Genomic DNA, 16,457 nt, shown 5'->3' with positions numbered 1-16,457 from the left:
AGCGACCCAGGCAAGGCACCGCCCGCCCCGCAATGGCGCTCCAGCGCTGCACCGCCGTCCTCAGACCCGCAGCTCCGCCGATGCCGATGCCGCCGATGCCGAGGTTCTGGGCGGTCCCCTCAGGAAACGCCGCTCCAGGCCCGCTGTTAGGCCGCGAGGACGGGTCGAGAGTGCAGCCCGGAGAAAAGCTGCATCTCCGACCAGGTAGGGACCCTGAAAATTAGTTTCCCCCTTCCCCCCCACACATAAAAAAAAGCTAGAACTCCTAAAACAAAACACTAAACTAACTAAAAATAAGGAAAAAAGATGAAAGGACAGGACAGCTGCTGGCTGGGCAACCGTACACAAGACAGATAGAAATATTGTTGGTCCTGTGAGTACAGCATTATCTGTTATGAAATCGTTTTGTGTGGGGGTGGGAGGTTATTACGACAATAAAGGGGAAGTGACAACTTTTTTTTATTACCTGGAACTTTCTAAGAGGGCAGACAAAGGAATGAACAAATGCCATCATGAAAGAACATTGACAATTGTTGTTTTTGTCAAGAGGCTGTGAACACTGACATATTACCATTGTGAAAAGTTGGCAATCATTGTTGATGAGAATTATTAGTGCTTACAGTTTTACTCGTGCATAGGATTAATAGTGACTTGGTACTATGAGGGTGACTGTCAAAGTATGCAGCAGAATATAGATTAGTAGCAGAAACTGGAGAAATAGCAGATGGAGTTTAATCTAAGCAAGTGTGAGGTGTTGCATTTGGGAGGTCAAATGTAAGGGAACATACACAGGCACTCCTCGACTTGCATAATAGGCAACCTATTATGCAACTTGTACTTGTGGAAGCAACTCTTTAGCCCACTGCTTTATTTGAGTTGCCCATCTCGGTGGTCACGGAAGTAATGCCCCACTGCAGTTTCAGCAAGCCAGTCAACTATTCACGTGGATGCTCCCTATTAGTCTCTGCTTTGAAAAGTAAATTTACCCTTGCACACTAGCACCTGTTTCAGACGTGTAAGATCTGATTTATGCAAGGGTCCATGGGATGTAATCCTTGTATAAATCGGTACACTTGCCTTCATTGGTCGGGACATGGAGTGTAAGAGTCGGGAAGTGTGTAAGAAGGAACTGCAGATGTTGGTTTCAACCGAAGATGGATACAAAAAGCTGGAGTAACTCAGCGGGACAGGCAGCATCTCTGGAGCGAAGGAATGGGTGTCGTATTGGATCAAGACCCCTCTTCAGAGTTGGGATGTCATAGTGCAACTTTATAGGATTTTGATTAGGCTACATTTGGAGTATTACGTGGATTTCTGAACATCGCATCACTGGAAGGATGTGGAAGTTTTGGAAAGGGTGCACAAGAGGTTTATCAGAATGATAAAAGAAGACAAGGTGCTGGAGTAACTCGGTCACACAGCATCTCTGGAGAACATGGATAGGTAATGTTTGGGGTCGGGACCCTACTTCAGGATATTAGCTACAGGGTTAGGTTGACAAGACTTGGAATGCTTTCTCTTGAATGCTGGAGGTTGTGGGGAGATTTGATGGAAGTATAGAATTGAGAGGCATAGAAGTACAGTCAGTCTATTTCCCATAATGGAAAATATCAAATACGAGAGGGTATAGCTTTAAGATGAGAGGGGTAAGGTTTAAAGAAGATGTGCTGGGCAAACCTTTTTAGAGGGTATTGAACCCGTTGCTTCTGGGCGGTGGTGGAGGCAGATATGATTGTGGCATTTGAGAAGTTTTGTGTAGGCACATAGAAATGCAGAGAAGAGGGATACGCATAATGTGCAGGCAGTTAAGAGCTTGTCTTATAATTATGTTTGGCACAGACATTGTGGATTGGAGGGCCTGTTCCTGTGCTGCATTGTTCTAGGTTCTATGAATGAAACTGCTTGCTTCCCATAACTTCAATCTTCCAACCCACGAGAACACAACCCCTCCCTCCCCAGTCTACCATCCCCACATTGAACAGCATATTTTCTCTCCTGTTGTTTCATCCCAATGTGAATTATTATTGCTGCACAGGTTACCACTTTTCCATTTATCTACAGTTCAGGTGGAGTTCATGGAGGCCCATATCTTTCCTCCCTTAATTTCCAACATTACTCTCAAATTTAACAATGACTCTTTTCCCCTTGCATTGGTAGTGCTATCTGAAAACATCATGCCAGAAAATCATTCCTTCATTGATCTTACCCATCTTTCATTTTGGTATTTCTCTGCATTGTGTCCAGCAATACCTATTGATAATATGTTTGAATTCCTTAGAAGTAACTCTTCCGTAGTACAGTTAACATCAGATAAGGCAAGGACGATTGCAGGAAGAAGCTGGAGCGGACACTTCAGCAGAACAACATGAGGGATGTGTGGAGGGGATGAAGAGCATTACAGGCTACAAGAAGACCAGTGGCCTGTCGAGGGAAAACAATCAGGACTGGGCCAACAAGCTAAACCTGTTTTTTAAATAGATTTGATGGTGTGGCCTCTGCCCACCCTCGGCCCTGCTCCCCGACAGACTCTTCCCCTCAATCCCCCTGGCCCATTTCCTCTGCCTTTTGTCGCACCTGACCATAAAAGGTGAGCAGGCGAAGGAAGGAGCTGAGCAGACTCCACCCAGGCACAGCCACGGGTCCCCATGGTATCAGCCCTTGGGTACTCAAGGCACATGCCAGCCAGTTGTGCGTAGTACTCGAGCATATCTTCATCCTGAGCCTGGAGAGAGTTCCTGTGATGTGGAAGACATCCTGCCTGGTTTCTGTACCAAAGAGAACGTGCATCAGCATCTCCAATGGAGAGGCTGGGGCTCATTCACCTGCAACCCCAGGTTAAACCCTACCTGGACTCCCTGCAGTTCGCTTACCAAACAAAGATGAAGGTTGAGGACGCCATCATCCACCTACACCATCGTTCCTATGCTCATCTGGATAAGCCAAGAAGCATTGTGAGAGTCATGGTTTTTTTTTAATTTCTCAGTGCTTTTAACACCAGGTAGCCTTGCTGTCACCCTTATTTTATGAAAAGTCATAAATACTATATGTCAGCCACAAAACAATGCCATCGCGTAACGCATGATCTTCTCTGTTGGAAAGATCAGGATCTTTCTAAACTAGTGGGAGAAGATCAGCTCCCCAAATCACAATGATTCTTTCCATTTTGAAGCGTAACAAACATGTCCTTCACAATGGATTACAGAGAGACGCACATCAAGCACTGAACAACAAGCCATGCTTCTGTCAATAGAAAGAGATTATGAATTTGGCTGCCTGTAGAAAATCATCACATTCCTATGTGCTGCATAATTGCATGCAAGCCATAATAATAACCAACAGCTGTGCAATAGACCCAATCTCAATGCAGACTTTTGTCAAGCAAGGTTGTTTCAATCCTCCAATTGTTTTCTCGGTCTTTTCCAACAGGTAATTGTATCAAATCCCCAAGTTTGTTTTGGAGCTAATTTAAAGGACAAATGGGGGAACTTCAACCTTCCTTACCTACATTCCAGAATCAAAGTCATTCTCATCTCAATCATCACACTGCTGTATCATTAACGTTGATGCATGTTTGGAGCCAGATTTCCAAATCATCATTGCTTCATTCAACAAACTGGCAAGAGAGTCGGCCTCACAATTAACATCCATAGAGCATTGGTCAACCAGCAAATTGCTTCCATCACAAAACACTGTCCCCAAAAATAAAGATGTGGGAAATGTGGACCAATTCCTATATCTCAGGAAACACCTGTGAGTGAAATACTTGTCCTTAATGTATTTGCTTGATAAAGAAACCAAAATCATTGTCCTTACCTTGCCAACATGCGTAGCTTAAATGAAACAGCCCCTAAATTTCATGAGAATTCTTTCCTCATGGGATTCAATGTAAAGGAGCATTGGGGATGACTGTTTTGACTGTTTTACTGTTCTTTTTATAAATCATTTTTCTCGGGTATCTAAATCTAAATTTTATTAGTTCTTTAAGTTATGACATCAGCCAATAAACAGAGAATAAGAGAGGGTGGGTTTCTTAAATGTGTATATTTTAATGCTAGGAGCATTGTAAGAAAGGTGGATGAACTTGGATTGACACCTGGAAGTATGATGTTGTGGTGATCAGTGAAACATGGTTGCAGGGCTGTGATTGGAAACTAAATATTCCAGGATTTCGTTGATTCAGGTGTGATAGAATTGGAGGGGCAAGAGGTGGAGGTGTTGCATTGCTTATCAGGGAAGATATTACAGCAGTGCTTTGGCAGGATAGATTAGAGGGCTATGGAGGCTATTTGGGTGGAACTGAGAAATGGGAAAGGGGTAGCAACACTTATAGGGGTGTATTATAGACCGCCAAATGGGGAGCGAGAATTGGAAGAGCAAATATGTAAGGAGATTGCAGATATTAGTAGTAAGCACAAGGTAGTGATTGTGGGAGATTTCAATTTTCCACACATAGACTGGGAAACACATTCTGTAAATGGGCTGGATGGGTTGGAGTTTGTAAAATGTGTGCAGGATAGTTTTTTTTGCTGCATTACATAGAAGTACCTACTAGAGAAGGGGCGGTGCTGGACCTCCTGTTAGGAAATGAGACGGGTCAGGTGGCAGAGGTATGCGTTGGGGAACAGTTCGGGACCAGTGATCACAATACCATTAGTTTCAATATAATTATGGAGAGGGTCAGAACTGGACCTAGGGTTGAGATTTTTGATTGGAGAAAGGCTAACTTTGAGGAGATGCAAAAGGATTTAAAAGGAGTAAATTGGGACAGTTTGTTTTATGGGCAAGATGTGGAAGAGAAATGGAGGACATTTAAAGGTGACATTTTAAGAGTACAGAATCTTTATGTCCCTGTTCGGTTGAAAGGAAATAGTAAAAATTGGAAAGAGCCATGGTTTTCAAGGGAAATTGGACACTTGGTTTGGAAAAAGAGAGAGATCTACAATAATTATAGGCAGCATGGAGTAAATGAGGTGCTTGAGGAGTATAAAGAAAGTAAAAACAATCTTAAGAAAGAAATTAGAAAAGCTAAAAGAAGATATGAGGTTGCTTTGGCAAGTAAGGTGAAAGTAAATCCAAAGGGTTTCTACAGATATATTAATAGCAAAAGGATAACGAGGGAATTTTTTATAATGTTCCTGTGGAATAATGTGGGGGCATTTTAACTGTGTGTGTGTGTGTGTGTGTGTGTGTGTTGATATGAGATTCATTAAAAAAACGTACTTGTTAAAGTTGCAATTACTATACTTCAAAAATAGCAAGAAGCAGCTTGGAACAATTTGGAAAATATGAAAAATATAAATTCAAATATTGTTTTTCAATACTGCATGAATAAAAGGAAATAAAATAATCTAAGATAGACACAAGATGCTGTAGTAACTCAACGGGACAGGCAGCATCTCTGAAGAGAAGGAATGGGTGACTTTTTAGGTCGAGAACCTTTTACAGAGTCTGACTGTCCCACTGAGTTACTCCAGCATTTTGTGTCTTATCTTTGGTGTAAAACAGCATCTGCAATTTCCCCTGCAACTGCAGGAGATGCAACACCTGTCCTTATACCTCTGTCCAAGGACCCCGATTGTCTTTTCAGGTGAGGCAGAGGTTCACTTGCACCTCCAACCTCATCTACTGTATCCGCTGTTCCAGGTGTGGACTCCCATATATCGATGAGACCAAGCGCAGGCTTGGCGATCATCTACTGAGCATCTCCGCTCAGTCTGCCTAAACCTACCTGATCTCCATGTGGCTAAACACCTTAACTCCCCCTCCCATTCCCACACTGACCTTTCTGTCCTGGGCCTCCTCCACTGTCGGAGTGAGTCCCAGCGCAAATTGGAGGAACAACACCTCATATTTCACTTGGACAGCTTATACCCCAGCAGTATGAGTATTGACTTCTCTAACTTCAAGTAACCCTTGCTTTCCCTCTCTCTCCATCCTTCCCCCTTCTTAGTTGGCGGCGCGACTCACCTGTTGCAGCGGCCCCTACGGCCTGTCTGACTTTTTTTTTTTGGTCTAGTTAAATGTAGTTGTTCGTGTTCTTTAATACTGTTTTTAACTGAGTATATGTGGAGGGGGGTGAGGGGGAAACTTTTAAAAATCTCTTCCCTGCACGGTAGACCCGACCTTTTTCCTGTCGGGTATCCGTTGTCGTTGGGGCCTAGCACCGTGGAGAGGCCTCCAGCCGGAATGACCTGGGGGCTCCAGTCGTGGAGCCTGTGGAGCTGCGGACTACTCACCATCGTGGGGCTGGCCGGCTTCGGAGCGTGGGGAGCGGTGGTGGCTCGCTGCGGCCCGACCCCGGAGCTCGGAGGCTCTAGCTGCAGACCTGTGGACTATCGGGAGCTCGCGGGTCCGGGTGGGAGACCGCTTTCCGGAGCTCCCGCAACGCAACTTCTCCAGCCCGTGTCGCGGGGTTGGAATGACCCGGAGCGGGGCCCGTACATCGCCTGGCGTGGCTTAATGGCCGTGGGACATTCCAGCGCCCGCCGGGGGCTCCAACTTCGTGACTTTTAGACTGGGAGCGGGGCCGTACATCACCCGGCGCGGCCTAAAATGGCCTTGGGACTTACCACCGCCCGCCTGGGGCTTCAACATCGGGAGAAAAATGGAGAGCAGGGGAGAGAAAAGACTTTGCCTTCCATCACAGTGAGGAGGAGGTTCACTGTGATGGATGTTTCTGCATATTGAATTGTGTGTATGTTCGTAGGAAATTGTCTTTGTTTGTATGGCTGTGGAAACGGAGTTTCGTTTGAGCCTCACTGAGGTTCAAATGACATGTAATAAATATTGTATTGTATTCTCCGACCAATCTGCCTGTTCCCCGATTAAATGTTATCTCTGAATGCTTCGTTGTCACCTTCTTCTAGCCAACAATGATAGGCATCCCCTTTGATGTCTTGTTTTCACACTTTACACTTCCTTATCTCCGTGTCTCCCTCTCCCCTGACTGTCTGAAGAAGTCTCGACCCATTCCTTCAATCCAGAGGAAGATGCTGCCTGTAAGTACTCCAGCATTTTATGTCCATCTGCAGTTCCTTCCTTCACAATAAAATAATCTAAAATGATTGAAACTAACCAATACATTTTTTCCTTCTTCCACAATTTTTTTTAGATAGCCTGTTATAGGCTCATATTTTGTTCTTTACTATGATCTGCATTTTCATTATATTTCATTTTTAAATCATGTAGATTCAGTGGTAGTTTGAAAATGGTATTCTTAATTTATTTTCAATGTGTTTGTGCATACCATCAAGCTGGGATAGAAAAATATAAACTAAACTGAACGGAATCAGTAGATGTAGTGTTTGGATTTCCAGATGGTATTCTGTTAGGTGCCACAAACTTACTGCACAAGACATGAGCGCACATGGTTGTGGTGATATAATTGTATAAATAGAGGAATAGACAACTAACCAACAAAACAGAGTTGCCATAAATGAATACATTTTGGTTTACAATTAGTTTAGTTTATTGTACAGTGAAAAGCTTTTTGTTGCATGCTATCCAGTCAGTGAAAAGACTTTGACATGATTACAATGATTACAATCAAGTCGTCCACAGTGTACAGGTACAGGATAAAAGCAATAATGTTCAGTGCAAGATAAAGTTCGATTAAAGATAGTCTGAGGTTCTTCAAAGAGGTAGATGGTAGGTCAGGACCTCTCTAGTTGGTGATAGGATGGTTCAGTTGCCTGATAACAGCAGTGAAGAGACTGTCCCTGAATATGGAGGTATGTGTTTTCACACTTCTGTACCACTTGCCTGCTTGGAGAGGGGAGAAGAGGAAGTGAGACTCAGCAATGATCATGCTGGTAGCCTTGCCAAAACAGCATGAAGTGTAGATGCAGTCAATGGAATGGAAGTGAATCGGCATTTGGTGATGTTTGACAAATGTAATACCAGTCAGTGATCGCTTTGTTGACTGAACTTTGGTACCATTTGATGGGTAGGGTTTTGATGATTGTTTCAGTGCAGATGGTGGGAACTCCTGAGCAGAAGAATGGGCAAGACACTTAACAATTTAAATAAAAAATCATTTGTTTTTGTCTTGAGAAACAAATTCTGATGAAAATGTATCTACCTGTAGCTTTCTCTCTGAAACTGCTTGATCTGCTGACCTCTCCAGAGATGCTGCCTGTGCCGTTGAGTGAAGCCCGTCCCACTTGGGCAACCTCCACCGCGACCTCTGGCGAGTTTACCCGTGACTCGGTCGCGGCAAGGTCGCCAAGAGGTTGTAGGAGGTCTTCGTCACTCCTTCATGGTCGAGAGTGGTCTCCGCGTAGTCGAGGCTTCAGCTAGGTCGCGGCGTATTTTTCAAGATGTTATAAAATTGACCGCCACTAAAAATAGGTCGCCGTGGGAAAAATCAATACTTTTTTAGTCGTAGGTCTAGTCGAAGCCGGTCATAGTAGGTCGTGATGCTAGTTGTAGGTGGTCGGAGGCAGTCGAAGGTAATAGCTCCGGGGTGAAAAAAAGGTCAGTAGAAAAAAAAAGTAATTTAAACAGCAGAACGTCATCTCTTTCACTCCAAGGCATGTTCATTCATAGCTGGAGAGTTTTTTTGAGAGGGGACATGTTTTAGAGATCTCGCTATAAAACCCTCAAAAAAAAAACCTGCCATGCAGGTGTGCCCACCCAGGAGGAGTGGCAGGAGGTGATGCCACAGGAGATGATAGTGCAGGAGGAGGTAGCCCTGCATGAGAGACCCCTGGAGTAGGAGACCAGGGTGGTAGTATATGTGCCCCACCACCACCCCATCCTTCACTACCTCATTTGAAGGCAGCAAAGCAGCCCTTTCTCCTGTGTCTGACACAGCATCAGAGGCAGATGTCCCATTGGTGGTGAGGGAGGGCTGGAGGAAGGTTAAGTCCTACACCTTCACCAGGCAGCAGGAGGGGGAACTTGAGGAATGGTTCCAGCAGAATGCCATCCTATATGAAAAGGAAAATGAGGGGTACAGGGATAGGGACAAACATGGCATGCTTGCCATCCACTGCCCCTGTGTGTTTAAAGTTCCATCTTTTGTCAAAGCCCAGTGCAACTCTCTTCCAGTCATCTGGTGTACTGGGACAGTCCATTACATCATCTCCATTCACCCATTGAGACCTCTTCTTGTGCTTCCTCTTCACCCTTGCGCTTCCCCTTCTGCCTTTCTTAAAGGGATGGTGAAGCAAAAGGGCTACTGCAAACAGCAGTAGTATTTTTACTAACATCCAAACTAGTTCCTTCCTTGCTTGCATGGTTCAGAATGGGTTTTTTTAAAAGCCTGGGAGGCATTTTTTAGTGAGATAAAAATGCAGACATGGCATCATTTTATCAGGCGATCATTTGAGCTGTAGACGCTCATCACTGGTCATTGTTTGTTTTCGGTGTGGTCCTCTGAGGTGGAAGGGGATCGTGCTCATTCACGGACCAATTTGCCAGAGACCATCCTCTAGTAAAACGTACATGGTCGAAGCCAGTCTTCAACATAGTCGAAGGAGGTCGAAGGTCTTCTTCATAATCGAGGGAGATCTTCAACATAGTCGTAGGAGGTCGTACACATAGTCGAGGAAGGTCGTAGATCACCGCGACCTTGATTTTTTTTTTTTTAGTCACTTAAGGTCGCGGTGGAGGTCGCCCAAGTGGGACAAGGGCTTTACGCCAGCATTTTGTGTCTACCATCAACTCTTCACTGCCATTCAATCAGGAGGGAGTTAGATGTGGCCCTTGTGGCTAAGGGGATCAGGGGGTATGGAGAGAAGGCAGGTACAGGATACTGAGTTGGATGATCAGCCATGATCATATTGAATGGCGGTGCAGGCTCGAATGGCCGAATGGCCTACTCCTGCACCTAATTTCTATGTTTCAATCGAGGCTGATCTTTTTTTCCTTCTCTACCCCATTCTCCTGCCTTCTCCCCATAACCTCTGACACCCTTACAATTCTGTTCTCTATGAATTTAAAATACTTTGCTTTGTCAAATGGTGCATCTAATCGTGGGATGAGGAATAAACAGTTGCAATTACATATTGATTCTAAAGCAAAGAACTGTGAAGCTTCACTGCCTGACTGCATATGACCGCATGGTTCGAGTAAGTCTTTTAAGGAATAGACCCTCCCTCCTCCTGCTGCTGGTCAACACCTGTTGCAGCAGTGAACCATGGATCACAGTGGCAACCAACCGTGAACAACTATATGAGCTATTTCCACCCTTATCTCCAAAAACGCTCATAACTCCAAGGTCCTTGTTAGCATCATCTCCTCCATCATTTGTCCTGCCCCCAGCACCAGTGGCGTCCCCTGTCAAGTGCGAGAAATTTACTACATTTTTCACCAGCAAGGTAAAGAACATAAAAACAAATATTTCCCATCCCAAGCGTGACCTGGCTGTCTCATTGGTCTGCTCTTCAAAATTAGATTGTTTCCAACCCGTTACTCGACCCTCCCTTGTAAAACTGATCACCACCATGAAACCTACTACCTTCCCCCTTGACACTGTCCCCTCTGCCCTCCTAAAGGACGTCATTACAACAGTCGGTCCCAGCATCCTCGCCATCTTCAACAGCTCTCTGGCCACTGGCACTGTACCTACCTGCTTCAAGCATGCGGTGGTCCAGCCACTCCTGAAAAAACCTAACCTCGACCCCACCTTGCCAAGCAACTACAGATCCATTTCTAAATTGTCTTTCCTCTCAAAAACCCTTGAAAATGTAATTTTAAGTCAACTTTGCCTTATCTTCACCAAAAATCTTGGAAACTTTCCAATCAGGTTTCAGGGCTCACCACAGCAGAGTCTGCCTTGTTGAAGGTAATGACCTACTGCTCACCGTTCACTCCGGCGACTGTGCAATCCTGCTCCTTCTCGACCTCAGTGCAGCATTTCATACTGTCGACCACACCATCCTAATTGACTGTCTGGTACGGGGTTGGTATTGATGGCACTGCCCTGAGCTGATTCATCAAAGGTACGAGTTTCTCGTCTAACATAGGCAACTCTTTCTCCTCCACAGCTAATCTCTGCTGTGGGGTTCCACAAGGTTCCAATCCTTGGCCCCATTCTCTTCTCCCTGTATATGCTCCCCTTAGGCCAAGTCATTGAAAGGCACGACATTTCCTTCTATTGCTACGCAGACGATACACAATCTCCCCCTGAAGCCCAAAAACCAATCAAATCTTAACCTTACCCGCTACCTCGAGGATATAAAGTGTTGGATGGCCCAGAACTTCCTCCAACTAAACGAGAGTAAGTCTGAGGTCATCCTTCTCGGCCCCTCGGACTCAATCAAAATGATAGCAGGCAGCCTTGGAAGCCTTACCCCGCTACTCAAACCTCATGTCAAAAACCTGGTGTGATATTTGACTCGGCACTGAAATTTGACAAACAAGTCAATGCCGTGGTAAAAGCTAGCTTCCTTCAGCTTCGGACGATAGCTAAAATAAAACAATTCCTCCAATTTGATGACCTCGAAAAGATCATTCACACATTTATTTCCTCCCGACTAGATTACTGCAACTCCCTTTGCACTGGCATCAGCCAATCTTCCCTGTCCCGTCTGCACTGATCCAAAACGCCGCAGCGAGACTCCTGCCGGGCACCCGAAAAAGGGACCGCATCAGCCTTTTCCACCTGGCCTCTCTCCACTGGCTCCCTGTGCGGTTCCGAATAAATTTCAAGATCCTCCTTCATGTCTACAAAGCCCTCAATGGGCTTGCCCCCACATACATTAAAAGTCTGCTCACCCACCACACCACCTCCAGGTCCCTCAGATCGGCCGACTTGGGGGTTGCTGAATATCCCGTGGTCTAGGCATGCGGTTGCAGCTCCTAGACTGTGGAACAGCATCCCTCTTCCCATCAGAACTGCCCCCTCCATTGACTCCTTTAAGTCAAGACTAAAAACCCATCTGTACTCCCAAGCCTTCTTTACGTCCTCTGAGCGAGGGCTATATGTAGTTTGCTTGTTATACTATTCTTATACAAATGTAAAGCACTTTGGCCAACAAGAGTTGTTTTTTAAATGTGATAAATATAAATAAATGTGATGACTTGAATATTGACTTCTCATAACTTCAAGTAACCCTTGCATCCCCTCTCTGTGTCCCTCCCCCACCCATGTCATTGTACTATTTTTACTGTCGTCCTATTAAGTTCCTATTAAGTAACAATAAGGGGCAGAAAACGCTGGTGGGTGTTGTGTACAGGCCACCTAACAGTAGTAGTGAAGTTGGGGATGGCATCAAACAGGAAATTAGAAATGCTTGCGACAAAGGCAAAGCAGTTATAATGGGTGACTTCAATCTACATATAGATTGGGTGAATCAAACTGGCAGGGGTGCTGAGGAAGAGGATTTCTTGGAATGTATACGGGATGGTTATCTAAACCAACATGTAGAGGAACCAACGAGAGAGCTGGCTATTTTAGACTGGGTATTGAGTAATGAGGAAGGGTTAGTTAGTAGTCTTGTTGTGCGTGGCCCCTTGGGCAAGAGTGACCATAATATGGTTGAGTTCTTCATTAGGATGGAGAGTGACATTGTTAATTCAGAAACAATGGTTTTGAACTTAAAGAAAGGTAACTTTGAGGGTATGAGACGTGAATTGGCCAAGATTGACTGGCAATTAATTCTAAAAGGGTTGACGGTGGATATGCAATGGAAGGCATTTAAAGACTGCATGGATGAACTACAAAAATTGTTCATCCCAGTTTGGCAAAAGAATAAATCAGGGAAGGTAGTGCATCCATGGATAACAAGGGAAATCAGGGATAGTATCAAAGCAAAGGATGATGCGTACAAACTAGCCAGAAAAAGCAGCATACCGGAGGACTGGGAGAAATTCAGAGACCAGCAGAGGAGGACGAAGGGCTTAATTAGAAAAGGAAAAATGGATTATGAAAGAAAACTGGCAGTGAACATAAAATCTGACTGCAAAGGTTTTTATAGATATGTGAAAAGAAAGAGATTAGTTAAAACAAATGTAGATCCCTTGCAGTCAGAAACAGGTGAGTTGATCATGGGGAACCAGGATATGGCGGACCAATTGAATAACTACTTTGGTTCCGTCTTCACTAAGGAAGACATAAATGATCTGCCGGAAATAGCAGGGGCCCGCGGGTCAAAGGAGGTGGAGGAATTGAGTGAAATCCAGGTTAGTCGGGAAGTGGTGTTGGGTAAATTGAATGGATTAAAGGCCGATAAATCCCCAGGGCCAGATAGGCTGCATCCCAGAGTACTTAAGGAAGTAGCTCCAGAAATAGTGGATGCATTAGTAATAATCTTTCAAAACTCTTTAGATTCTAGAGTAGTTCCTGAGGATTGGCGGGTAGCAAACGTAACCCCACTTTTTTAGAGAGAAAACGGGGAATTACAGAAAAGTTAGTCTAAACATCGGTAGTGGGGAAACTGCTAGAGTCAGTTATTAAAGATGGGATAGCAGCACATTTAGAAAGTGGTGAAATCATTGGACAAAGTCAGCATGGATTTACGAAAGGTAAATCATGTCTGACGAATCTTATAGAATTTTTCGAGGATGTAACTAGTAGCGTGGATAGGGGAGAACCAGTGGATGTGGTGTATCTGGACTTCCAGAAGGCTTTCGACAAGGTCCCACATAAGAGATTAGTATACAAACTTAAAGCACATGGCATTGGGGGTTCAGTATTGATGTGGATAGAGAACTGGCTGGCAAACAGGAAGCAAAGAGTAGGAGTAAACGGGTCCTTTTCACAATGGCAGGCAGTGACTAGTGGGGTACCGCAAGGCTCAGTACTGGGACCCCAGCTATTTACAATATATATTAATGATCTGGATGAGGGAATTGAAGGCAATAGCTCCAAGTTTGCGGATGACACTAAGCTGGGGGGCAGTGTTAGGTGTGAGGAGGATGCTAGGAGACTGCAAGGTGACTTGGATAGGCTGGGTGAGTGGGCAAATGTTTGGCAGATGCAGTTTAATGTGGATAAATGTGAGGTTATCCATTTTGGTGGCAAAAACGGGAAAGCAGATTATTATCTAAACGGTGGCCGATTGGGAAAGGGGGAGATGCAGCGAGACCTGGGTGTCATGGTACACCAGTCATTGAAGGTAGGCATGCAGGTGCAGCAGGCAGTAAAGAAAGCGAATGGCATGTTGGCTTTCATAGCAAGAGGATTTGAGTATAGGAGCAGGGAGGTTCTACTGCAGTTGTATAGGGTCTTGGTGAGACCACACCTGGAGTATTGCGTGCAGTTTTGGTCTCCAAATCTGAGGAAGGACATTATTGCCATAGAGGGAGTGCAGAGAAGGTTCACCAGACTGATTCCTGGGATGTCAGGACTGTCTTATGAAGAAAGACTGGATAGACTTGGTTTATACTCTCTAGAGTTTAGGAGATTGAGAGGGGATCTTATAGAAACTTACAAAATTCTTAAGGGGTTGGACAGGCTAGATGCAGGAAGATTGTTTCCGATGTTGGGGAAGTCCAGGACAAGGGGTCACAGCTTAAGGATAAGGGGGAAATCCTTAAAACCGAGATGAGGAGAACTTTTTTCACACAGAGAGTGGTGAATCTCTGGAACTCTCTGCCACAGAGGGGAGTTGAGGCCAGTTCATTGGCTATATTTAAGAGGGAGTTAGATGTGGCCCTTGTGGCCAAGGGGATCAGAGGGTATGGAGAGAAGGCAGGTACGGGATACTGAGTTGGATGATCAGCCATGATCATATTAAATGGCGGTGCAGGCTCGAAGGGCCGAATGGCCTACTCCTGCACCTAATTTCTATGTTTCTATGTTTCCTATGTCTGTATAATCGTTGTCACCTATCTCACAGTTAACAACAGACCATTGTGGGCTCCACCTTTCCTTGATTTTGGTTGCTTTTTGCATATCATGGGATCATAAGTGATAGGAGCAGAATGGGGCCATTCGGCCTATCAAGTCTACTCAATCTATTGACCCATCTCTCCCTTCTAACCCCATTCTCTTGCCTTCTTCCCATAACCTCTGACATCAAGAATCTACCTCTGCCATATATCACCTGACTTTGCCTCCACCGCCTTCTATGGCAAAGAATTCCACAGATTCTCCACATTATGTTCCATTCATTGCAGTGTCAGCAGTCTATACGTGCAGTCTATATCTCTCATTCCCCTGACTTTCACGCTGAAGAAGGGTCCCACCCATTCCTTCTCTCCAGATGGAGATGCTGCCTGGCCTGCTGAGTGACTCCAGCATATTGTGTCTGTTTATGGGGGGTGATCCTATAGCAGCTATAGCAGTATAGCAGAGCTCCGCTATAGGATCTTTGGTGTAGACCAGCATCTGCGGGTCCTCCCGCCACACGTGGGCGCTGGTGGACGGGTTGCAATGTCGTCACCGAGCTGTCCTCCAATCGGCAGCCCCGACCGGCGCCCAGTTACAGGTGACGCCGCTCAGCCTACTCAGCTCATTGGGCAGTTTCGCGCAGCCGCAGTACATGGTGCCCCGCCTCAATTTCCGTGGCAACGTGGAGACGAGGAGAGGCAAGTCGCTGCTTCCGGCCCAGAGTGGATTGTGCGGTAATGTCCGGCGCCAGAAAGGTACCCGGTGTGGGATAATACAAGTGATATATCGGTTGCAGCATTAGAGGCGGGAATGTGTGGACATGCAACACAGCATCTTCACAGGCGATATCTGACCTGCTGAGTTTCTCCAGCACTTTGTTTTGTTCAAGATGCCAATATCTGCAGTCCCTTGCTTGTGCCCCCTTATATCTAAACTAAACTAACGAACTAACTAACTCTCTAACTAACTAACTAACTCACTAACTAACCACCCGCTTCTTTCCCCCCCCCCCCCCCCCACACACACACAATCATCCCTCCTTTCCTTCTCAAACTTGCTCACAATGCCCTTTTGCACACTGCCCTTCTTCCCCATTCACTTTCTGCGCCCTACCAATCTGTCATTCCCTTTGCATTCTGCCCCTTCCTTCCCCTTCGCACATGACACTACCATCATTTTCTTCCTCTCCAACACAACCTTTTCCACCACCTTCGAAATGATGGAGACATGAGACTGCAGTTGCTGCTGGAGGAACTTGGTGGGTCAAGAAGTATCTGTGGGAGAAAAGCAATTAGAAACATAGAAATTAGGTGCAGGAGTAAGCCATTCGGCCCTTTGAGCCTGCACCGCCATTCAATATGATCATGGCTGATCATCCAACTCAGTATCCCGTACCTGCCTTCTCTCCATACCCCCCTGATCCCCTTAGCCACAAGGGCCACATCTAACTCCTTCTTAAATATAGCCAATGAACTGGCCTCAACTACCCTCTGTGGCAGAGTGTTCCAGAGATTCACCACTCTGTGTGAAAAAAGTTCTTCTCATCTCGGTTTTAAAGGATTTCCCCCTTATCCTTAAGCTGTGACCCCTTGTCCTGGACTTACCTAACATCGGGAACAATCTTCCTGCGTCTAGCCTGTCCAACCCTTAAGAATGTTGTAAGTTTCTATAAGATCCC

The 16,457-nt window shown here is 45.4% G+C and overlaps 1 protein-coding gene across 3 annotated transcripts in view; it reads left to right on the top strand.

Moving 5' to 3' along the window:
• The first annotated feature begins 15,278 nt into the window (after positions 1 to 15,278).
• Positions 15,279 to 16,457, top strand: part of spidr (scaffold protein involved in DNA repair) — a 247,077-nt gene continuing 245,898 nt past the window's right edge. Inside the window, exon 1 of one of the 3 annotated variants that reach the window (XM_055634117.1) lies at positions 15,279 to 15,513. Coding sequence is in view for 2 of the 3 variants with exons in the window: in XM_055634116.1 (XP_055490091.1) it covers positions 15,517 to 15,534 (18 nt within the window). In the remaining variant the exon portion in view is untranslated. Of the gene's footprint in view, positions 15,535 to 16,457 lie in introns of all 3 variants that reach the window. The other 2 variants (XM_055634116.1, XM_055634115.1) reach the window with 2 other exon arrangements.

The sequence above is a fragment of the Leucoraja erinacea genome, chromosome 4, assembly GCF_028641065.1.
Source record: "Leucoraja erinacea ecotype New England chromosome 4, Leri_hhj_1, whole genome shotgun sequence".
Taxonomy (NCBI): Eukaryota; Metazoa; Chordata; class Chondrichthyes; order Rajiformes; family Rajidae; genus Leucoraja; species Leucoraja erinaceus.
Note: the sequence above shows the minus strand (reverse complement) of the source record. Positions and strands in the feature narration are given on the sequence as shown.